This window comes from Girardinichthys multiradiatus, chromosome 19 (assembly GCF_021462225.1).
Source record: "Girardinichthys multiradiatus isolate DD_20200921_A chromosome 19, DD_fGirMul_XY1, whole genome shotgun sequence".
In the NCBI taxonomy this organism is placed as follows: Eukaryota; Metazoa; Chordata; class Actinopteri; order Cyprinodontiformes; family Goodeidae; genus Girardinichthys; species Girardinichthys multiradiatus.
This window is the reverse complement of record NC_061811.1, coordinates 21,060,849-21,086,967: the sequence shown is the minus strand read 5'-3', so window position 1 is coordinate 21,086,967 and position 26,119 is coordinate 21,060,849. Positions and strand designations below refer to the sequence as shown.

At 38.4% G+C, this 26,119-nt stretch overlaps 1 protein-coding gene across 5 annotated transcripts in view; it reads right to left on the bottom strand.

The window, feature by feature from the left end:
* Positions 1 to 5,533: 5,533 nt before the first annotated feature.
* Positions 5,534 to 26,119, bottom strand: part of LOC124855789 (leucine-rich repeat and fibronectin type-III domain-containing protein 2) — a 219,324-nt gene continuing 198,738 nt past the window's right edge. For all 5 annotated transcript variants that reach the window (XM_047345873.1, XM_047345872.1, XM_047345874.1 and 2 more), the window contains 2 exons: positions 9,798 to 11,193; positions 5,534 to 6,674 (listed from right to left, as the gene is read on the bottom strand). In XM_047345873.1, the coding sequence (XP_047201829.1) occupies positions 5,678 to 6,674; positions 9,798 to 11,173 (2,373 nt within the window). In that variant the 5' untranslated portion in view covers positions 11,174 to 11,193 and the 3' untranslated portion in view covers positions 5,534 to 5,677. The remainder of the gene's footprint in view (positions 6,675 to 9,797; positions 11,194 to 26,119) is intronic.

Below are 26,119 nucleotides of genomic sequence, written 5' to 3'. Positions count from 1 at the left end.
TGCTATAGCCAAACCTTTGGTCACTCATGCCAATGCCAAACGTCGGTTTCAATGGTGCAAGGAGCGCAAATCTTGGGCTGTGGACAATGTGAAACATGTATTGTTCTCTGATGAGTCCACCTTTACTGTTTTCCCCACATCCGGGAGAGTTACGGTGTGGAGAAGCCCCAAAGAAGCGTACCACCCAGACTGTTGCATGCCCAGAGTGAAGCATGGGGGTGGATCAGTGATGGTTTGGGCTGCCATATCACGGCATTCCCTTGGCCCAATACTTGTGCTAGATGGGCGCGTCACTGCCAAGGACTACCGAAATATTCTTGAGGACCATGTGCATCCAATGGTTCAAACATTGTATCCTGAAGGCGGTGCCGTGTATCAGGATGACAATGCACCAATACACACAGCAAGACTGGTGAAAGATTGGTTTGATGAACATGAAAGTGAAGTTGAACATCTCCCATGGCCTGCACAGTCACCAGATCTGAATATTATTGAGCCACTTTGGGGTGTTTTGGAGGAGCGAGTCAGGAAACGTTTTCCTCCACCAGTATCACGTAGTGACCTGGCCACTATCCTGCAAGAAGAATGGCTTAAAATCCCTCTGACCACTGTGCAGGACTTGTATATGTCATTCTGAAGACGAATTGACGCTGTATTGGCCACAAAAGGAGGCCCTAGACCATACTAATAAATTATTGTGGTCTAAAACCAGGTGTTTCAGTTTCATTGTCCAACCCCTGTATGTTTGTACACCTTGTTTCTGTTGATTCTCTGTAGAGCCTGCTGCCAGTAGGGAATAAGTCTAGCTTTGGGTTCAGTACTTTGTTAGAGGCATTCAAAACTATTGGTTTAAAAACTACCATAAAAGATTTGAACATCATTTTGTCTTTGAACAGCATGAAAAACATCAAAATGATGGCAGCTTTATGGGCATTTTAGACTAACTGAAATATAATTTATGTGACGAAGGAACAGGAGAAAATTAAGAATTTCAATAATCAGACAAAGGCCAGGTTGCAAATGCTATGCAATGCCATGATCAGTTTACTAATTAGTTGATCACATCATAACCTACACTTTTTTCTGAACGTTATACAAGAATATAATGAATGAACATCAATGTACTCGTACTCGTCGTCTTCCGCTTATCCGGGACCGGGTCGCAGGGGCAGCATACTCAGCAGAGACATCCAGACATCCCTCTCCCCAGACACCTCCTTCAGCTCCTCCGGGGGGAGCCCAAGGCGTTCCCAGGCCAGCCGAGAGACATAGTCTCTCCAGCGTGTCCTGGGCCGTCCCCTGGGCCTCCTCCCTGGGCCAGGAACACCTCCCGAGGAAGGCGTCCAGGAGGCATCCGGTATAGATGCCCGAGTCACCTCAACTGGCTCCTCTCGATGTGGAGGATCAGCGGCTCTATTCCGAGCTCCTCCCGGATGGCCGAGCTCCTCACCCTGTCTCTAAGGGAGAGCCCGGCCACCCCACGGAGGAAGCTCATTTCAGCCGCTTGTATCCGGGATCTCGTTCTTTCGGTCATGACCCAAAGTTCATGGCCATAGGTGAGGGTAGGAACGTAGACCGACCGGTAAATCGAGAGCTTCGCTTTTCGGCTTAGCTCTCTGTTCACCACAACGGACCGGCACAGCGCCCCCATTACTGCGGCAGCCACACCGATCCGTCTGTCGACATCAATGTGTTAAATTTAAATTGTGTTTTTTCTTTTTTAAGTTGGTAAACTAGAATCATGAATTAATTCAGTTTAAACCTGTGAAAACAGAACTATTTTTTGTTAAGGATGGAATTGTATAAACAGTTTTAAGTTTTAAGTACTGATAAACATACAATGGCATGACTTTTGGACAATATCTTCAAAAGCGGTCAGAACCTTGACTTCAAATCTAGAAAAATATGGCATTTAGACATGTTAAAATAACAATTTATCTAGTCCTTGATATCAACTACAGGAAAAGATCATTAGCATTTTGATTTATTGTGACTTGTGCCCAAATTTGGTTTAAGTGAGCTGCCAGAAGAAATGTACTGATACATAATTATTAGGTGATTTGGAGGTCAAACTTAACTGGATAAAAAACAAATGATACAACTTTTAGAGTTGTTTTAGGTAGGTAAAAACATATCCGGCTTTGTATAAGGGTAACACATCAAGATTAGCTATAAAATGTGCACTTAAGTCTTTCAGGGATTCCAAGCACTTCCAGTCCTCTCCACTTGTACCATCATGTAAAATCCCATTTTTGTAAGCAAACTAACAACCACCTTTTGTTGGTACACCACAGTAAAGCACCTTCTCACTGTTTGCTTCACATGAAAAAAAAGTACTACTGCACGATCCCCATCCCACCCCCTTACATTCTCACCCGAATATTGTACAAAAAAATATACCAATATACAGAATAGTACATCTACTGTAGAAGGGAAAGGAAATTATGATCACCCAACATTTTGAAATGTAGCAGAGTCCCACATAATACTGAGAAAGGCATTGAAATGCAGGGATGTTGCAGCTATATTTAGGCAGTGATCTGAAAAGTGACGAATTTTAAGTACCTCACTGCAATACAGAGAACAACCCAGTTTGACAGAGAATGACAGATGAATTGTTCCTCAGGTGAATCAAGTCAAATTACACAATAATCAAAATAGGTTCTGTATCATGCAATGTGGTAAAATAAATTTCCAAACTTTGCAGTTTATTTGTTGCCTAAAAGTCACCTCCCTCCCTATTTTTCCAAATAAAATCCTCTCATGAGCAGCATAGTGACCTTTATGAAGCCAATAAATGACAAATTCCTCCATTTAACCTGGCTAAATGAGTAATTATCATGTTTTCTCGTTTGTGTTGCCCGAAGAGATTCAGAGACAAGTGATGTATCATGCTGTTGGCTGCTTTGGGCAAATGATTAAAAGAGGGTGATAAATTTCAGACACCATTTGCATTTGGCTACAGTAATTTGTGCTGATAGTATCTGAAACCACACTCTAAGGCAAACGTTAACAACAATGAGCTGTCGGTCTGCAGGGTCTCTGCAAACCAGCACCAAATAATCAAATTACTTGCAAAACAGGATGTCAACCTGAGCTGGACAAACGCTTTAATTGTCTCCTTGGAGACTATATTTATAAATATATATATATTTATAAATATATATATATATATATATATATATATATATATATACAAATATATATATGTGTGTGTGTGGCAGAGTATGGTGCCCAGGCAGAGTAGGTATTAGTGGCTTTCCTGAAGCTGGAATGATCTCAATATTGAGAACTGGGGAAATCAAGCTGACAGCTTCTCATGAAGTTTTTTTCAATCACCACCTTTTGCACAAAATGTTCTCATTGTCGTTGCTATTTTTTTAAATATATTGATGATGAGCTCAGTCCACTAAAAGTTAAGTAACTCTCTACTCTTCAGGATCAATAACTTATGATCAAAGCATCAAACTGCTAAGGAATCACAAACTACCGCCACTCAACAGCAATAATGTATAAATTTGACTGCTTGAAAGACATTTACAGGAGATACTGTGAATATATCCATCCATCCAGCCACCCACCCACCAATCCATCTATCACTTATCCAAGATTAGGTCATGGGGTTAACGACCGTAAACAGAGATTACCAGATGGCCCTCCCCCGAGATGAGCCTGTGGGGACTAACACGTTCCCAAATAGGCTGGGAGATTTATCTATCCAGCAAATCTTTGGATCATAAGAAGATCAAAAGGTATCCTTACAAGATACCCAAACCACCTGAGTTTTCTCCTATCGAATACAAAGGTGCAGCGCCTCAATTGAGAGCCTTCCCCTAGTACTAGGGAAGCTCATTTCAGCTACTGGTATTCACGCTTGATTTCTTTTTCTTAATCCAAACACCCATGAGCCTAGTTAAGAGACCTCACTAAACTGCATAAAATTTTCATTGATGGGTTAATTGGGAAGTCTGTCTTTTTGCTTAGTTCTTTTGTCACCACTACATTCTGGTCAATATTTGCATCACTGCAGATGTCACTCCAATCTAACAATCAGATCTCTCCCTCTGTTTTACCCCTATACACCTTTACTTGAGACAGTACCTTTTAAAACGGAGATCTTCAGACCTTGCCCCCCCAAGGATACTCCCTTCAGCTCATCTGGAGATGTATCTAAAGAGGTTCCCAAGACAGTTGTAAGATTTAATCTCTCCAGCAAATCTTGGATCTGTAGAAGGGGCTCTTCCGAATAGGATCAGAAGGTAACCTTATAAGGTACCCACATCACTCATGTTTGCTATTGTCGATATGAAAAGCCAGAAATCTAATCTAAACACCTTCTATATAGCAGACCTTCACACCCTTTTCTTAAGAGAATCCATCCACCTTGCCGAGGCAAGCCAATTTCAACAATTTGTATTTACAATTTGGTTTTTATCCACAATTAAGGATCATAGGAATAGAATTCAAATCGATTTGTAAATTGAAAGCTTTATCTTTCATCTTAGTTCTCTTTTCATCACTACACAATGATGCAGTGTCCACATCACAACAGATGCTGATCTAATCTACAAAGTAAATATTTCCCTTAATTATATCCTGACTTGTGAACAAGAACCCCTTCAGTGATAGGAATCCTCAAGACAGCTGGAAGAATTAACATTTACAGCAAATCCTGGATCTGTCAAGGGGCCTTTTCTGCTTGGGACATGTCCAAAGAGCTCGTACCAGCTACCCAAACAACTTCCACTAGTTTTAATCTATACAGACAAGGAGGGATCCCTCCCTATAGCCAAGCTATTGTGTGGTTAATAAATGGGCAAAAACAACAATTTCCTTCAAATGTGACAAGTTACAAATTCGACTGAGTTGTTTTAGATTCCATACATATGGTTTTACAGTGATTTGTGATTTGATTAGCTGTTAGCTCAACTCCCCAATGTGAGCTTCGCTCAAACTTCTCAAGATGAGATCACTCTGACTGCTGTGTACTGCCTTTAAGATACTGATTGCTCAAACAACCCATTGAAGAACTTGAGTACAAGCAAAGCCTGTGATTTAAGTTAACATTTGTTTATTTCCCATACTGCCACCTCATGCATAAAGGAAATGATTTAATTAATCTGCAACTTCTAAAGAAAAAGTGTATAAAATGGGGACATGAGAGGTGGCACATCCTGTGCAAACCTGTTTTTAATGTTTTGAAGTGAGTCTGGCTTCTGATGAATCACCTGAAATAATAAATAGTAAAAATGATAGAAAAAAACCCAGATGAAAATAAAAATGACTTTGTTTTAATTTTCTACTATCCTAGCATCTGTGGTCCCCCTCTTTCTATAATAGTTTCCAAGTCAAGTCTGCAACATGTGATCTAGATTATCACAGATGAGGTAAATCCTCATAGTGCTCAGTTCCTTTGAAGACGTAAATCCAGTCTGAGTGTTTTCTTTTTCTGTAGATAGTTATTCCATGTATGCAATTTTACCAGTTGTTTCCAAATGGAACATTTTTCACATGTAGTTTACAGAGTTTTCGATCTTGGACAGTTATCTTTATTTATTTTTTTTTTTTTCAAACAATTATTTGAACAGTATTCACATGTTTGAACTTCATAAAGAACATCCCTCTGTGTTCATATTTCTTTAGTTTTTTTATAATATAGATATGTTTGGTCATCGACTCAAACTGTGCTCTCCATTACCCATTCAGAGCTCTCAAAAGAGGGTTTCTCATCCTCACTGTCTTCGTACTGCAGAAGCATGCCATTAACAGACAGGCTGCGTTTAGTCCAGATGTTACTGATCCTGCGTGGCTGATTGCTGCGACACTGCGCTGCACCGACATGCCCCATGTCGAATGAGTGACTCCTCTTGGGTTTTCCCTCTTGGGAAAACCCAAGTAGACGTCCTAGCATCGTTGTGGATTCAGCCCTCCCAAGCAGGGGTTCTTTATCAGATGGTGGTGCCACAGCCACTGTTGTCATGGCATTGGGAACAGCAGAGGAAGAGGAGGCAGAGGCTCCTTGGTGGTCCTTCACTGCACCTCGTAGCTCTAGTGTGGTAAAGGTCCCTAAAAGGTGGTCCAGGTTTTGCCGCGCCTTGGTGCCATGCACGTGCCTCCTAAATTTGCTGCTGGGCAGGGTGCTGCATTCGCTGCCCTGAACATTGTAGCGATCACCTGTTCCTCTTCCTATTTGGCTATCCAACGAGTTAGAAGACGATGATGACGAAGAAAGGCTGCTCTGGAGGGATCCACACTTAAACTCCACCATTTCTTCACGCATGACGACCACTGTGGACTTTACCTGCGGTGGGGCTCCATTAAACCTGTTCACTCCCCCATTTGTCTGGGAGTATGTGTTACTCATAGTGGGTAATTTACTTGTTTGAATTCCACTGGTGACCTTATAGCGAACCATTAGGATGATGATGAAGACCAGCAGAGTTGCAACAATAATGCCACCGATGACCAGAATCATGGTGCCACCCATAAAGCCACTGTGCAGAGACTGGCACTGTGGGTAATCCTCCGTGGTGACAAACTGGACGCATCCGACAATGTTGGTGGCAGTGAGAGTGGTTGCTGTGTCATCCCAGATGGCTAGGACACACAGGTCGTACTGCATTCCCGCCACCAGATTAGTGACTACAAAGGCCCGGTGAGTGCGGGGAATCATCCTGAAATCAGAAATAGGAATATAAAACATGGGAAATGTCTTTCAACAGGAGATCAAAACACAGATAACAACTAACATGCTTAAAGCATGTCTGAATTAGAGTGAGCATATCAAAGAAATGCCAAAGAATAAGCATGCTAAGTAGCTATTTATACACAGAGAAAGAGGAAACTTTATTTCTTCCAATGTATAGATAGCATTTGATGTCAATGGTAATAAAATAAAAAATGAATATCCACATTTTGGATCTCATTTGGGTTGAATGTAATTTAACATGTATTACGGTCAACAAAACTATACCAGATGTTTTAAGATGTTTTATTAAATGAGTCTTGGATATTCTGACTAAGATTTCAAATTAATGTATTCTGAGCAAACAATCAATCATTTAAGTAGGAATTGGTACATAGTTTTAGATAGTTTTATGTTCCAGCTCATGAGACATTAATCTATTACACTTGTGGGGAAAAGTAAGAACACCAATCTTTCCACAACTTGTAGAACTTGCTTTGAGTCTTGCATTGACTTTGTAGCAGTCCTACTGAGCTTGCATGTAGCAACAGTGGAGAGGACAGTTAATAGGGGAAGTGCATTTTGTAATATAGCACCAAGTACAAAGTTTGGTCTCGTATTTTTTTTAGCCAAGAATCGGTCTTTTTTCTTGCAACCTTTCCAAACAAGTCCATACGGTTCAGCTCATTTTAAATGTCCTGTCATGACCTCTAACATTTCACATCCTAGGCCCATTGGGTCTGAGTTAGAGCTTGTGGGAATTTTGTCATTTGTCCAGACATTCATTGCAGCCTCTGAACTTTGTTTAAATTTGCTGGGACACTCAGTCCCTGGACGATCAGCAGCTAACTTAAATGTTTACCACCTTTTAGAATTATGAAGTAATACATTTTTGGGTAAAATACCAAACAAAGGTTCCTATTAAGTAACTACTATATGTGGAATCCTCACATCCTCCTCTATCCCTTTCACTTCCATTTATCCTTGTTTTTCAACAATACCAAGTGGAATTCAGCCTTTCCTGCTCACATGGAAAGGCACACTGAACTCCAGTGAAATAATATAATATTTCCCTCCATTTTTCCCTTCATATCTGGCCTTTATTATTGGGCATGGCATGCCTAATAGTACTGAATTAGCAGAATGATGTAATTCACATTGTTTGGCAATGGCCTTATAAGCCTTCCCAGATTGATGGACATCAACACTTACTTGTCTAAGATCACTGGTAATGTCTTTCTGATTCTGCCCACTTGCATGCTCCAGAGCTGCAAACTACCAAAACACCTGCTGTTATAGAGGTAGTAACACTGAAAATAATCAAGTGTTTCTGAATAGCACCATGTTGCTCATAATTTCCTTCTTGAAGCAAGGGCACACCTAATTTTTCCCATGACTGTAAAAACATGCCAATGAACGTTAAATATGTGGACAATTTAAAAGCCGACACAAAATTATTTTAAGGTATTAGCCACCAGATGATCATGAACATAAGCTTCAACTGAAAAATCACTATTAATCTATCTGTCTCATAATCTATTTGTTCAATTATTAATCCTCTCAGCCATATTATTTTAACATAGCCCTCTGAAACTTATTAAAACAATGTCCTCTCAAAGATTTTCTTTATTTCTCAGCCTCAGATATTAAAGAGCATTTGCAGGGTTAACTGTCAGCTTCTATTGAATTTCAGTGGCTTTGGTCTTTTGCTCATTACTTAGAGAATATTTCTTTTTCATTGATGACAAGACGGATTCAATGTGAGCGTTGTGTCTGGCTTGTTATGAAACAACATAATACATCTTCTCTTAATGAGATAAAAATCCAGTCCTCACAAACTGACTTGAAAGTTAAATAATAAAATATTTGGCCCTCCTAAGCTTCTGTAGCTGCATGTTGCTGTATTCATTTAAATCTTATTAAAATATTTCTGGAAAATTTTTATCCCTAAAAACACAATGCTGTTTGTCAACAAAGTAATTATGGAAAAGCTTTTAAATATATATCACCCTAATGCATGTGTTTTGCAGTCATTGTTAATATCAGGGGATGTAATTTGTAAAAAAAATAAACAAATATTTTCCTGGGAATTGGTTTAGCTTTGTCAAGTTCCTCATGAATGCACATGTAGGTGACTCATCCAATATTGTGTCACCAGGCAGAAAAAGAGGAAAGCTGGCACAGAATGTTCATGAAAGGAAAGGAAATCAGATATTATTATTGAATTTGCAGGGATGTGAAATGCATCAACATCACATATGCAAAGTAACATCCTTCTTCATTGCTGTGTTTGGTTATAAACTCAGATTCCCCGCCAAAACCAGTCCAATGCAGGTAATAGTGGAAAATAAATTATTTGATAAGGTTTTGAAGAAATTTGCTGTCAATTCTCGAGGCTCAGAATGTGTCACATTAAACTGCTGGAGCTTAAAGGGTATCTAATTTTGGGTTGTTACAGTGTGATCATTCTCTGGAAAGATCTATAAATGTTACTCAAAATAACATAATAAAATAATAAAAATGGACATTGAATCTAGAAAAGGCAATTTTTCCTCACCGTATGTACCAAAGGTGATTTTAAGCTGAGCATTGGTGCTATTTTCTATATTTACAGACAATTATCCGTCTGAATATTTCTCCATTCACAATCTCATTTCAAACAGGAAATTGATTTCACAGAGCCCCAAAGATCTTCTGCTACTGTCACCAAGGCCCACACTTGTATGGAGTTCAGCAGCTTAAGAGGGATCCATTAGAATGAGCTCTATAATCCTTTTTCTTCTTGGGTTTCTAATTAATGGTTCAGGGCAAGGATTTCTCTTTGCATTTTTTAGAATGTGGAAGCCACATCATCACAAATTGTCTGCTTTATAGTGGTAAAAAAAGAAAAACCTAAAGAAGGATTAAGAAAGATGAATGTTGATCTTAGAGTACCACTTCAGAAGAAATGGTTGTCACAGAGCTCACACAGCAACTAGCAATCAACTCGGAAACCTGAGCTGATTACAGCATTGTGAGGCAAAAAGATTATACCTCAGGCCTAAGTGGCCACTTCGACTAGCGAGATCTCTTCTTAAACTTAAAATAAACACCAACTGTTTTTCGTTCTTACCTGTAAATGAGGACTTCGTCATCAGAACAGTTGTACTGAAGCTGGAACATTTTGACCTTTGGAGTTGATTTGCTTACGGTCCACTTGACCAGAGCAGATACGGCAGTTACTTCAGATACAGAAACCACCTTTTCTGGAAGAGGCTTGGGTTCCCCTTTGCTTATCTTAGTAGAGCTTGTTATGTCTGAAAGTCCTGATTTTGGGAGTGTGGTACGATTAGTACTGTTAGTGATGTGAGGCAGTTGAATGATTGATAGCTCAATAGAGGCTGTTGATTCCCCTGCGGCGTTAGCAGCGATGCAAGTAAAAATGCCATAGTCCTTGGACGTGGTGACTGCTATGTCAAGAGTGCCATTTTCATATACAGTAGCTCTTGAGGAGTTGCCAATCAAACGATCATCTGGAGCAACCCAATGCACAGTTGGCATTGGATCTCCGACTGCTTTGCAACGAAGGTTAGCTGTTTGGCCCTCCAGCACTAGCAACTTATGTGTATGTTGAGTGATCAACGGAGGCTCACAGACAAATTCCTCCTCACGAACAGACCAAAAGTAGCGCCCCTTTAGACTAGCTGGAGAGGCACAGGTTTCCATATCATCCTCGCGGTCCAGCCTCCGCAGCCACAGTACCTCACAGTTACAATGGAGTGGGTTTCCACCAAAGCTCAGAGACAGTGAAGGTGCATAAGGAGTGCTAATCACTATGCTGCTCTGGGAGCGTGCAAAGATTGGGTCGGGAGGGAGCTTCTGGAGGCGGTTGGATGTCAGATCCAGGCGAGCCAGTTTTTCAAGGTCTGTAAACGTCCCCTCAGCAATGAAGTAGATGAGGTTATGGTCCAGACTCATTTGATGCAGGTTGACCATTTTACGAATGGCCTCCCAAGGCACACTGCGCAGGTTGTTGTAAGACAAATCCAGATCCTCCAATGTCAGCAATAAATCATCAAAAGCTCCATCTGAGATTTGATTTAGCTGATTGTTGTTTAGAATAAGGTGCTGCAGATTGATCAGCCCGCGTAGGTCGTCTGCTCCCAGTTCACTTAACCGGTTGCTGTCAAGGTGCAGTGACCTCAAGGTCTCCAGATCAATAAAGGAAAAAGGTTGGATGCTGCTGATGGTGTTGCGGGACAAAGTTAGATCCACCAGACCTGTCATGTTGGCAAAATCCTGAGTGGTGACCTTAAGGATGAAGTTACCACCCAGTCGGAGTTCAACAGTTCTCCGGTCGATGTCCGGTGGCACGAAGAGCAGACCTTTAGAGGGGCACAAGGTGCCCAGGGATTCTGAGAGATTCTGGCAAACACAATATTTGGGACATGCATGGACCATTGTCATAGCAGTTCCCAGAATCAGGACACAGATGACCACTTTGTCCATGTTGCCTCATTAAAGAGAACCTAGAAGAGAAGAAGAAAATAGGAAACTGTTAGGTTTTGACATTTTTTACTTGCAAAAAGCCTCTTGTGGTGCTTTGATCATTCAAATAAATATTTAGCAATATAACCTCATGCATACACCTGACATCGGAAAGAAGAGTTGAGTTTTTTAATGAAATGATACACCCTTGCAACATTGAGAGTGGAGTGTGTTTTTACATCCTCTGTTTATTTACCTTTGTATCTACATAATTTTTTTAGTTTGACTCAGTTTCTGTGTCCACTGGTTCTCCACATTTGCAAAACATGAAACAAAATAACAATGATGTCAGATAGAGAAGCCGCAGGTGTTCGATGAAGTCAGCACGCTTCCGTGAACATCTTAACAACCCTCACACCTGGCTGACTCTTCCGAATGAATGGTCACCCTTGGCTTCACCCGGAGAACTTTTAACTCACCCAGATGTTTGTATCATTAATTTCTAATACGGTCAAAATCTAAAAATCTATTTTTAATAATCAAAATCTCTACTCTGGGTATTTTTCATCAGGAATCATGGGCAAAATCATTTATTTTTTCCTTTGTTTTAATATGTATCTGTGAGGGAGATGCTGGCTCTCCAAGGGGATGTTTTTTCTTGGTTTAATTTACAAGACGCCCTCATGTGTGGACTGTTTTTGAGATTAGCAGTAGAGAAGTAATCAGGAAGTTCAAACCATAGAACTAAACTACAAACAAGTTTAACAAAGGTGGACTTTCTCTGTGTAGCTTGGCTCAACAAAGCTTTAACCGGCGGTCCTGAAGCCGCTTTAAGTCAGGCTTTCTGATTATGAATCTGTGTTCATTTATAATAAAATGGGTGGTTTTTTTTTCATCATTTGACACCTCTCCCACTACAGACTGCATTCCCATTTTATTTACAGATGTAAATTAGAGGTGTGAGCATAAAACACTGTTGACCCTCATCAACTTTATCTTTGACCTGCTTGGTGTGTTTCTTGGTCTTCATGATGCTTACATACAGGTGGATTTTATTTACTAATATGATGACGTCTGGAGGGGTTTTAGATAGAAAAGCAAACTGAATACATGCCACACTTTAATTTTTGTTTTTTTTTTGTATTTTGGGCATTTTTTTAATGTACTGCAGAATTTACACAAATTATGTTTTTGTAATCAGGTCTTGTTCATTATAGTCCAGTACAGGTCTGCCTTTAAATAACTTATTAAATATTATTTTTAAATTTTTTTTTTTACAGTTTTTGACTTTATAGTTTAGAGCCATAAATCAGGAATAAAATCTGAAAATGCAAGTATTTATTCAGAATTGACAAATCCCAATGATTCCACACTTTTCCATACATATTTGTGATAAACTAAGCTCGAGAGAAAGGAATAAAAAATTAAACCGCAGTTGCGACCTCAGAAGACCTACACTCCTCTCAAGGCAATTTCACAGCTATTGATGTTTTTAAAAGCAGCCAAAAAGACCTCAGATGTTGGTCAGGTAGGTAAAGGCCATAATGGTTGGGTGGATGATAATAATAATACACATGTGGCTCTGAAAATGTGAAGGTCCAGACAATTTCTAAGTGTGAATGTCTCCAATTATTAGTCAGAGCTGAAGAAGTCCAGCTGGATTCTTTAAAAAAAACACCTAGGTTGTTTATTGTGAGGCTACACGTGATCATAACCTGACCTTTTCTCGCTGCCACACATTACTGAGTGGTCATATAAAAATTCAAACAGCTCTGCTGAAATTATGAAACCCTTTTGAAGAGTTTCATTTCATCCAAATTCTTGCAGGCTTGATGCAAACAGTTCTGATCTTCTCAGCACTCTGAAGCTAATCCTCTCAAGGCTTCGTGGAGAGAACTGTCAGCAATGACAGACAGTTTCTCTCACGGACCTGTTTTAACGGATGTCATCTAGAAGCACTGACTAAAAAGCCCTTAAAAGAGCTTCTTTTTTCCAGTTCCTTTACATCTCTCCTTTTTCTCTAAGTGGGGACAAGTGGAGTAAGTAACCATTTTAGAAAACAGAATAAACTGTGGAGCTGAAAGTAGAGCTGGCTGAATCTCATAATAATAATATTAATAATAATATTAATAATAATAATAAAATCTGAATATCATAGATTTTGCCTGTAGAGTGTGTGCTGTTTGTGGTTGCCAAGCAACAAAAAGTTGGTAAACGTGATGTAAAACTGACCTTTCAGAGATGCAAGAGGTTTAGCTGTAAAGAGATGAGAGCCATGGGCAGTGTTTAAGGCCTTTAGCCAGTTACTCACTGCCTGTTTTGAATAATAAAGAGACAAAACTGCCTCTGAAATACAAAGAGGTTATACAGCTCCACAATATATTACTGAAATGGTTAGGTTCATTTAGAAGGTGACGATCCGTAAGCCCTTTTAGGGGTCTTAGAAATGTTAGAAATGTTACCTTCATTTTTTCAATGTTGAACCATCACTCTTTATTTACAGGGTTTGTGCATATAAAACAGTAAATAATTTTTGTTTCAGTTTCAAAACCTAGATATGTTTGGAAAAATAAAAATAGAACATGAAAAAAAACCTTGATTGTCATGTATTTATTTCCATGCTAAAAATACAGTCCACCCATCAGTTCATCATCAGTATACTAATCTGTCTATTCATTTGTCCTAGCATTTGTCCATCCATGATTTAACTGTCTGTTTGTCCATCATTTATCCATTTGTCCAGCATCCTTGCATCCACCATCTTCTTTAATCCATCCATCTATGCATACATCCGTCAATCCATCTGACAATCAATTCATTCATTTGTTTGTCCCTCATCCATCCGTTTGTTTTACCAACTATACAATAGTCAGTCTATACATTTGTATTTGCTTGCCCATTCAGCGTAATTTCATTTTTTCATCTTTCCATCTGTCCATCTATCAATCTTTTTGCCCATCCATCCATCCATCCATCCATCCATCCATCCATCCATCATTCTCTGTTTTTTTAAGGTTTGATATTTATGAACCTCTGTAGAAATATCGGTAATTCACAGCATGCTTTTGAAATTATACTTTAAAATGGCTGAAAAGGATAGACAACTTTAGAAATGTCTGGACAAGTACGTAATGTTGACAGGAACATATGTAGGAACCCTATAGGAGTAGATGTCAAAAATCAAAAACATAGCCTTTAAAAAAAAAATATATATATATATATACTGTATATTTCTATTTTCTGATTCAGTTTTTTTACATCTCCTTGTCTGGTATAGTAGAGACTCGCAGTCACCTGAAGAAACAGTAGCTGACAGAGATCAATGTATTCCTATGCATTTCCAGAAGGGGAACATACATTTATGGATCTAATTTCCTGCCAGGAGCAACAAAGCAGACATACTGTATGTCTGATGATTATTATTTGATCAGATTCTAGGTCAATCAAATTGTGTCTGTGAGTATATATTGACCTAAAAACAAGACAAATGTACCACAAATGTTTCTGTGTTTGAGCTGTGACTGTTAGTTGCTAAATAAAATTAATAATAGTTGTTTATGTTATTGAAGGACTACATGGGATTGGATTCACTTAACAATTGCCATAATGAATCCCAAGTTTGTTAAACAACATGAAAGTAAAAGAACATATAGAGAAAATTATGAAAAAAATTATGAAATGAAATTAAATGAAATGTTTGAATGGTACTAGTAGCAGGTCACTTAGTTATTTTGGTTTGATCTGGGGCCCCAATCTGTTCTATTTTATCAGGGTAAACTCGACAAAAACGGAATCAAAATTGAAATAAATAGTTGTCCTAAAAGAACATGGCAATTTTTTAAGATCTTTCCCTTTTATTTATCTATAAATAAATAATCAAGTCACATTTTTGTGCACTTTGTTCATGTGTACAAAATGGTTTTGTATATACAAAAGAAATAAGAAAGGACAGTAATGGTAATGTGGGGGTACAAATTTATACTTACTGAGCATCATGTTCAGTGACTACACCAAATCTAGTTAGGAAACCTAATAAAAACTCTGAGACAGCAAATAAGATATCCACCAACATAAACTTAAATAAATCAAATATCAAATTTAATTTCAGTAGACTTATTCTTGATATTTAAACAAGAGATTAGTTTAGGGGAGATATGAGTGAAATAAGGAGCAAACATTGGAGCAACAGTTGGGATTTGATGTTTTAAACAAACACTAAATATGTATGGTTTTCACAAATTACAAATATGGAGCAACCGTTGGATGCATCCCTGCTCCAACACACCTGAATCAAATGAATCGAATTCCCTGATCAGCAGTCATTCAGTTCTGCAGAGGCCTGGTAACAAGCTACTCATTTGATTCTTTTTGTTGGGGAAGCGGTGCATCTTAAAGTTTCAGGAAGGTAGCTCTTCACAACTCGACTTGGGCAGCCCTGCACTAGATGTTTTGGACAGGCTTGTTGAGTTGTGTTTTTTCTATTTTCGGTGTCTACCTCTAGATGTTGTCAACCTGGTAGTACATTAGTTCTTTTAGTGTCACTGTTCGTTAACCTGCCATTCTGCTACCTCTTAGTTGTGCTTAGATGCATCTTGAAAGACAAAATGAAAAGCTTTTAAATTGAAACAAGTCTCATTGGGTTAGGAAAGACACCCTCAGTGCCTAGATAGCCACTAACACTGAGCTTTCTTCTGCTGGAGGTTTCTTCCTGTTAAAAGGGAGTTTTTTCCTCTCCATTCTCACTACATGCATGCTCAGTATGAGGGATAGCCGCAAAGTCAACACCAGTGACTGTCTACTGTCGCTACATGCTCATCCAGGAGTCACTGACTGGATGCAATCTGCTGGGTTTCCTTAGGTAAAAAAACGTTTTAACCAATTTGAATAAATAACTGAATCTGACTGCACTGTTCAATAGTTATGATTAATTTGAATGTATGTACCTGACTTGAAATCTGTATGATTCCATTGAAATGACTTTGTGAAGTGCCTTGAGATGACATGTGTTGTGAATTGGTGCTATATAAATAAAACTGAACTGAATTTTATTTTATTCTATTATTATTACTTGTTTGTTGCACATCTACCTTGTTCTTCTTTGCACATTTTTTCATAACTATCTGCACCTACTTGTGTGTTACTAAGAGCTGCTATAACAAGTAAAATTTTCCATTGTGAGATCGATAAAATCTTAAAGATGATTGTTTGTGAAGGAACTTGAGAGAAAACCAGAAATCCAGAAATCCTTTAGTTTGACTGAGGAATTGTTTGATGGCTTGGTTTGATCACTCACTTAAGGCCTAGTCCAATTGGTTTTGAGACCAACCTAAGCTTAGCTACAAAAAAAAAAAAAGAAATCTAATTATTTAGGCTTTAATTTTAGGCAGGGACAGATCTAAGATTTAAACCAACTAAGACACAATCAAATAAAAACAACCTAAAATTTTAAATGAGTAAGAAAGAAGTTGTCTTACTAATCATGGATGTGCTGCAGACCCATATGTCAAAAAGATATTGGCCTTGAGAAAACTGTTTTACAAAGCTGCCAGCAATCTGTAAAATCAAGACAAAAGTAGCTGCAACTCCCCAGCAAAGATAGTGGAACAACAAATTCCTCTATTTTTCTTTACACTCAAACATTTGGGGATTATATGAAGACAAAAGGTCAGTGTTTCAACAGAACAACATTATTTATACATGGAGCTGGCAGGTGTTTCTTATCCGTGACTGTCAACGCAACTGAAAAGTCTAAGGAGAAATAAGCAGATGCTCCAAGTCAGTCTCTAGACTTAATCTCCACTGACCTAACACACAGGGTGAATGAGAGATGATATCTAGCATACAGCCCCGGGTTACAGGTTGCTCTAACTTAATAAAATCAACTAATACTTTTCATTCTGTTTGTTTAAGATGCTTGGATGATCTGAATACCACCAGCAATCATTTTGATTAGAAAGGTTTTAAGTCTGCATAAACAACACTGTCCTAAACACAGATGTTCCACAGAGACGTGTTTTTATATGCTTTATTTCCAGTGTATACATAAATGAGATGAACCATAATACCCAAGACATCTTCCTAAGAAGTACCTATTTTAAAACAAGGCTATACTAAAATAAAGTGACGTGTGATGGGGTTCATGACAGGTGAGGCACAAACTCCTCTGGAGTCAGATGTACAAATATATGAACTCAAAACAGAGGCTTATATTTCAATACTGACTTTAACTGAACTATTTGTTTTAAAAGGTTTTATTTATGCTTTAATCAATTCCTTACTGCTCAACAATATAGCACGAAAAACAAACAAATGTTTTATGTTAGGTCAAATTTGAATATTTATAATATTTTTTTTTTATTTTGGCTGATCTCTTTTTTTATATTAAAACTGAGTTCATTGAAGGAGGTTACATTAATCAAGTCTTTTAAAATGTTCCGGTTCTCCCTGACTTTGACGTTGCCCATTCAATACCAAGTCAAATCCGTGTACTCCACACTATTTTCAGGTGTTCCACTAAATAGAGCGGCTTGTTTGAAGCACATCTTTTGGAGTTGGTCTTTCTTTCTCTAAAACCTCCTGCCTTTTTCGATTAAAATAATGCCTCTTTCCTCAGCCTTCCCTCAGGTTTATTTATAAATGTTGCTTTTAAATGTCTTTAATATAAAAATGGATTTGTGAGTTTATGCATGCACATGCACAATGGTAACTCCACAGCATAAAACAAATCACAGTAGACACTACTGAAATCATATTCCCTAAATACAACAGGCATTAAGGTCTACAAAGAAAATTGCTGGAGAGAAGAACCTTTCTCTATCAAGGAGGCAAAGATTAAAACTTTAAACAATAAAACAAATACTTAACGTGCAAACAGAAACCCTACAATTGACACAAAACCAAAGTCACAGGAATCATGCCTAATTATTTATGCCTTTAAAATGTACTCAGGTTGCATGTTGTGTTATTCTACTCTGCGAAGAAAAATTATTTAAATACACCAATGAGTCCCAAATTAATAACACTCATGCCTATAAGTGATTTTATACTTCTGAACAGGGTTGTAGCTTTTTTTTTTCCCCATTGATTGAGGTACTTTGTGCAATAAAATGATTTTTTAAATGATTTTCTCTTACCAGCAGAAACGTTCATGTCAAATAGATTTAATGGACATCAAAATGTTTAAACATATTTAATTTTAACACTTTGGGAAACTACATATTGCTTCACTCTGATAATCATCTTTATTCGTCAACATATGTACAAAACAAATGGCATCAGGGTGCACAGAAGTCAGCTGAACAGAACTAATTTGTTAAGTCACCACACATCAAGCAGAAGGCTTTACTTCGGCTGCAGCCTCTTTATGACTTTCATCTGATGGTTTAAAATGTTGAAACTAAACTGCGTCAAATTGAAAACAGTTATCATTACATCCCACCGAGGCACAGATACCCATTGGCCTAGTTCTGCTGAACTTAGTAGAGAAATCCTAAGTCCACCACAGCAGACACCTTGCAACCTCTGCAAACACACCTGGCTTATAGCCTAGGTATTGCAATTCATTTATTCTTTTTCTCCCTCTTTTCACATCTAGATAGTTTAGAGACAGGAGTCATATTAAAACCCATTATCATTTGGAAGAGCTAATGGTTTAAGCCTAAACCTGTTTAAAAAATTTTTTTTTTTGATATTACACACCGCATACAGGCAGGTTAAGCGTTTACAGATCAGGATTGATTCCCTCACATTCATTCCCCCACGGTTCATAGCACCACCTTTGCCAATGACACAGCCAGGGTCCAGTGCCTAATAGAAGTTGGACGAATAAGCTATGAACCATGAACCATTTGTTTTAGTTTTTTATATACATATATATGTACGATATCTTTTATTGATGTTCCATTTTGTCTCAGGGTTACCAAAGTTGATGACCAAGGAATGTAATGATGACATGAATGTATTATCCTGTATTTTCTCATTGAACAACGTAGAAAGGTATGAGTTTAGTCAGAGTTTAGTCCTGCCCAGGCTGACCTCTAATCTGCCCAGGCACAGGTTTTGAGGAACACAGAGAAGGTTTGTTTTGTTCTGCTTCGCCACAGATCACTGATTGTTCAGCAAAGGACAGAATGGTCCCAGTAGCTTCAAAGACTGCGATTCATCTCACCCTTTGAACCTAGGGGGGAATGTTGGACCACTTGTTGCTGAATATTGGACTATTTGCACAGACACCAGGCATCCTGATGCTTTCGGCCATTTTGTATCCAGGACAGTCCGCTCCTCCATATCCCGTCAAGCATCACGACTGATATGACGGGGCGTCCCAAGTCTGAAGTCACAAGACGCTATATAGGAAGGCGGACATTTTCGAAAACTCGCTTTCAGCTGGAAATCTTGACACGGTTACCACGCAACTGGAGCATCCTCTGGAGAAGAAGAGATCCCACGTGGAGTTTTCATTTATTTCTCTCTCTCTCGTTGGCCAACGAACAATTCATAACTGAGGTTTCTGGAATGAGAAGGCCAGGAATTTCACTTTGCCGATCGAAGACATGAGTTTAACACGTAACTAAAAACACGGAATTTCGAGGAGTCGAACCGCCACCGTGTTTCATCTCAAGTCGACTTTTGATGGTCAGATCATATTTTTCCTTTCCGCCAAAGAAGCCGGAGGACGACGTCTGACCGTTTTCCCTGAAGTTAACTGTGGACGCGCAGTTAACCAACTCCCCCTTGTTCGCTCAACCGCGCTCAGAGGAGAGCCGACAACGAGTAAAAACTATCCTTATTTTTATTTCTTTATTAGAAAGCCTGGGCAGGGTCAGAGGTTGTAGAGCGATCAGAATCGCTAGTTAGGATCTCATGTGCTCTGAATGATATGTGCATGTAACTTTGTTATTGAAACTTTGATGTGTTGATGTCTGGAGCCGCTGTGTTCCTAGCTTTGTGCGTGTTTCACCATCTGAGAGTCAACGCAACCCAAGACTGGACTGTTAAAATAACCTCGTGGTGAATTTTACCATTTTCCTTTGTCTTCAACCTCACAGTGCTAGCTTGCCAAAAGTTAGAATCCTTTGTGCTCAGGAGTTGGGGGGAAGTTTTATGATCGGACATCACTGAGTACAGTGGGAGCTGCGCTCCAACCCCCCCCCCCACTCGCCACCACACCCCTTTTCCTATTTTCATTTCTTCTTCTGGTTTTGCCATAAACTGCTGGTTGATTCAATACATACCCACTGCCGTTTGTTGAATTTTGCTTAGTTAGATGTGTTACCCCTGTGTTTTTAGAACTTTGCATGTTAAGTAGGTGAAGATTAATAAATATTCACATAGATAAAGAGAGAGCGTTTTGTGTTCATTGTGTGCGAAAGTGATTTGTCAGTCAAGATAAGGTAAAGTTCCACACGTTTCAGCAGAAACGGTCGATTAAACAGTGACATCTCTGGCAATAGTTATTAATTATTACGCAGTAGTTAACGGTTGTAATTGTTAAAGGCATTGAGCCGCAATTACAACACCAGAAACATCTCTGGTCTCAATTCATAAATGAGGATTTTGGTTAAGAAATTGATTTTGTCAAATTATGATTTGTAATTATAATTATTGATCAAGATTAATCAATCAATAATCATAACCCCCAACACTGTCCTGCTTGAAGGTGAATCTTCATCCTACTTTCAAGTCTTTTTCATTCTCAAACAGGTTTTCTTCCAATATTGCACTGTATTTAACTCTACAGGTCTTGCCGTCAACTCTGACCACCTTCCCTGTCCCCACTTAAAAAACATTACCTCCACAGCATAATAATGGCACTGTCAAGTTTCATTTTGGGGATGGTGCATTCAGTTTGGTTTCTCACAACATAGGACTTTTTGCATATAGGCTAAAAAGCTCCTTGTCCTTTATGTTTATAGTCTCCCCTACTTGGTTTGTGGAAAACTAAACCTTCATACAGCTCTTTTTTAACAATTAAACATTCTTCCCACTGTACTATGTTTAGTGGTTTCAGAGTATAGAGAGAAGAATACACATTTAAGCCATACCTTTAATTTTTTGAATATAAAATAAAATTAAAAAACAATGTATCAGTTATCTTTATAATTATGCGCAACTTTAATGTGGACTACGACATACAATGCCAATAAAGTACAATGCAGTTTGTGTAAAAAGGGGAATAAATACTTTTGCAAGGGACTGTGCATGTTTTGAAGGAGATTTGCAGCAATTTTCCATCAAGGTTTACCATTTCTACCAATTAATTTGTCTAATGTTAACAAGTATTTTGAAAGAGATACACTTGAAGATGGCAGGCTTTGCCTGAAGCTCAGTTTTATTTTTCTTTATAGCTTCATAAATTAAAGTGGGAGAAGGTCAACTTCACTTCAGGATGTGCATCCTCTTCTTTCGTCTTGTTTACCTTTTGTTTTGTGCAGCTGACATCCAAAAGCGAAGGGCACTGGTTAATCAGTGGCAAATCACAAATCCTGCTTGATATTTGATAAAAGCTTTTCTTGTACATTCAGTAGATGAACAACAGCGTCACAGGCGAGGATGTCTCTAAAGCCCTTCGCAACAATGTTTCTGACAGCATTAAAAATAAAATCATTCCTGGAAGTAAAATAAAAAAATGACCTAATTAACCTTTTGCTAATTAGATTGCATCCATCTATCTTCTTCTGTTTGCCTCCCTATGAGATCTTTTATCATTGTGTGGACAAATAACATTGTAACATTATAAAATTGAACAGATAATAAAAAAATGAAGACACTAAAATTAAAACAGCCAATTCAGAGCTTTGAATGAGGGCAGCAAGCCTGAGCTGACCTTGTTTAATATTACATTAATGTTTATATTTTGTTGTAAAGTTTAAACATCTGAGCAGAGCATATTGTTATATATTGTCAGCAAAACTGCAGAAAACATGAGCCAGAAGCATTTATAGATGTGATTCCTGCAGATGGCAAATTACTGGTTTTATTTTCTTAACCACCATAACAACGTAGGCTGCTTAAACCAACTGGAGCTTGTCACTTTGTGACTCACTGAATTTAGCTCCATATATACATAAGCTGGTGTTCAATTCTAAATGTTTTTTCATTTTGTTTGTGTTACATGAGATGGGTTCTTTATGTTTTAGCCTGTCAGGTAGTTACATTTTGAAAGAGAAAGCTGTAAAATATTTCTAAAATTAGACATTGGTTTTAATTTTCATTATTTTTCAAAGCAGGTAAAATACAATTTTGACAACAAAAGCTAATCTTGTAAACATGTCTTTTAAAAATAGGAAGTGGGTACCATATATTGATGACTTGTCGTCTATTTCCGCTGTAATAGACTTTTGTTGCGCAAAAAACACTGCAAAGATCATCTATGCAGGAGACATTGTGGAGGATAGATTTCTCCTCTCCCAAAAAACAAGCTTCTCTTTAGTGAAGATGCTTTTTAGCTTTAGGATGCTGAAAAAATATGAATCTTAGGAGTAAGGGAAAGAACAACCCAAAGATGAGGCAACCTTAGTTTGCGAGCATAAAGTTTGTCAGGTAACAAAATGTGTTCTATTACAACAGTAAGTACAACATATCTGAGACAGCATTAACTCTATAACCACTCTTTCCAAATTGTCCTCTTGCATGTTTAGCCATGGTAATTAACTTTGGCTGCAACTGAATTAGTTCTCAGTGTCTGAGCCAAATGAATGTTTGACTGCAGCTGCTGATTGCATATTGTACTTTAACAACCCATCCAGTCAATGTGTATATAGGCAAAAATGTCGCAATGTGAAGTTGTACATGGAATGGTTGGGTTTAAGTGGCTACAATGATTTACATTACTGTAGTGCAGTTAAACCCTCATGATTAAAACATGGACTGATTATGTGGAGGCAATTGAGAATTGCACTAATGACACCTGTGTCTGTGCACATCAGAGTAACAATGCTGGACTCACTAGGAGCAGAAAGTAGATCTATCAAAATGCTGTCAGAATTTGTGTTTCTAATTAAACTTTTACAATTTACAGGCAGAATGGGATCGCGATACAGTAGTTTCAAATTCCTCCATAGGCAAGGCACAGCAAGTTTATTTATATAGCACATTTCAGTAGCAAGACAATTCAAAGGGCTGTACATGAAAAAAGAGAAAGAGACATAATAGAAAAAGTACTTTACAGTGGCATAAATGTAATTTATAAAATAACGAACACAAATAATTAAAGAGAATAAAATGAATGAGTAAAATGATAAGATGATAATTAAAAAAAGAAAAAAAAATTGAACGAGGGTGCTGGTTTGTTAGGTCTCCAAGCCACTGCTCTCAGACATTACTTCTGACTTTCTTCTCTGAATATAGAGTTTTATAGCACTGTATTATGCATTTATGCCCAAGTTGAGCTTAACATAGTCACTTTTGTGCGACTTCAGACTGCATTCTTGGCTGTCTTGTACTTGTTTTTTTTTCATGTTTGATTGTTGGTCATGTAATTAACTAGCATCAGCTACAATTGTAAAGTCAGTTAAAAAGGAAAAGTTGTAAATATTATGTTTTACCTTTGAAGAATGCATCTGTTCCATTACAATTAGCTAGTTACAGCCTGCTTTCTCCCCTTTTTATTGTGACTAACCATTTATTTTATGACTAAAACTAAAGTTCTTCATAGTAACAAATGGAGGGATTTATGATGATTTCATAATTTTCTAACTTTCTACACTGAAATACATTGTATCTTATGGCAGCAGACTGAATCATCATGACTCAATCCAAACTCTGCTCCTTTTGAGATTTAGTTTGAAAATAAAAATAAAAGATACAAGCCAGACTGAGTGAGCTCTCCGTGCATGGTCAGACGTCTCCCACACAACTCTTTTTGAAGCTATACATCGTTCCAGTTGTGGATATGCTGCATCCATCACACAACACTCCTCGCACCTCCCGAGGCAAGGCACAGCTCTGCGCTATCTCAGACATAAATGGGTAACTGACAAGCCATGCTGCCCACGCCTCATGTTTTTACTCTCTTCATCCAGCCAAAGAGTCTCCCGTCCTTCCCCCATATATGTGGTTCATTTAATATTTAATTGGCCCCCAGCCATGCACATCACATCGCGCCTGCCTGCTTAACTTTCCGGCCAGAACCTCTGAATCTTTCAAGCATGAGATAGGGCAAAAGGGGAGATACAGTATGCAGGGTCAGGAATGTTTGTCTTTGCACATTTGTTTTTCAAAACATCTTATTTAGTTTGAGTACATGTTTACAAAAACTCAAGAATCAGAAGCAGCTTTGAAGTTTAACATCTGGATATAAATCACAAGTTTATTTATAAGGTTGTACAGTATTCATTTTCAATGGGGATATAAATAAAGAGCCAATAACCATCAAGTATTACAACTTTTATAAAAGTAGGTGTGCTTTAACAACAGGCCAAGATGGAAAGATATCAGCAATGTTTTTAAACACACATGACCCAGACTGTGAGTGCATTCCTCAGCCATGGGGACAAATTTACTCTAAATGCTGCATCTTAAATATTTTGTCACCAGTGTCAAGTCACAGAGATTTTGTCTGATAAGCAAAGAAAGTATTTTTGCGTTTGAGGAGCATTTCTTTGATGCAGCATGCGAACAACATAAACATGTCATAATCAGAACAAGATCAAAGCCCTAAAAGTAATATCTCTCTGCCAGAACATTTTTACTTAATACTTATACTCTAAGCCTTTCAGTTGTATTGGGGCGTTGCCTGGTGTAGAGTGTACACCAAGCAGTAGACTGGGTACGCTATATACAGATGCTTTATTCTTCAATGTAGCCGTCCTGGGTTTTATTCCCGACCTTGAGACCTTTGCAGCATGTGTTTCTCCCTTCTTTCTCTGCCCAATTCCTGTCTGGTAAAATGTCAATAAAGGCCAATAGTGCCAAAAAAATCTTCAAAAAGCATTCAGTTGTTTTATCCAACTTCATATGGTTCTATGGAAATATAAATAATTTCCAAATCCCTTAGATACAAAGAGGTTAGATAATTTTTTACTTTTAGGGTGCCCAATAAGCCTAAGTTAACAGTGCAGGTTTTTCTCCATTTATATAGAAACAAACCAAAGTATATTCTAGAATGAAAATCCAACTTACTGACTAGCATTGACTAGCATTTAAAATGAATATTTTCCAGCTATAAATGCTTCTTCTTTTATTCATGAATTGGCATCTACAAGGGGTTGGACAATGAAACTGAAACACCAGGTTTTAGACCACAATAATTTATTAGTATGGTGTAGGGCCTCCTTTTGCGGCCAATACAGCGTCAATTCGTCTTGGGAATGACATATACACGTCCTGCACAGTGGTCAGAGGGATTTTAAGCCATTCTTCTTGCAGGATAGTGGCCAGGTCACTACGTGATGCTGGTGGAGGAAAACGTTTCCTGACTCGCTCCTCCAAAACACCCCAAAGTGGCTCAATAATATTTAGATCTGGTGACTGTGCAGGCCATGGGAGATGTTCAACTTCACTTTCATGTTCATCAAACCAATCTTTCACCAGTCTTGCTGTGTGTATTGGTGCATTGTCATCCTGATACACGACACCGCCTTCAGGATACAATGTTTGAACCATTGGATGCACATGTTCCTCAAGAATGGTTCGGTAGTCCTTGGCAGTGACGCGCCCATCTAGCACAAGTATTGGGCCAAGGGAATGCCATGATATGGCAGCCCAAACCATCACTGATCCACCCCCATGCTTCACTCTGGGCATGCAACAGTCTGGGTGGTACGCTTCTTTGGGGCTTCTCCACACCGTAACTCTCTCGGATGTGGGGAAAACAGTAAAGGTAGACTCATCAGAGAACAATACATGTTTCACATTGTCCACAGCCCAAGATTTGCGCTCCTTGCACCATTGAAACCGACGTTTGGCATTGGCATGAGTGACCAAAGGTTTGGCTAAAGCAGCCCGGCCGTGTATATTGACCCTGTG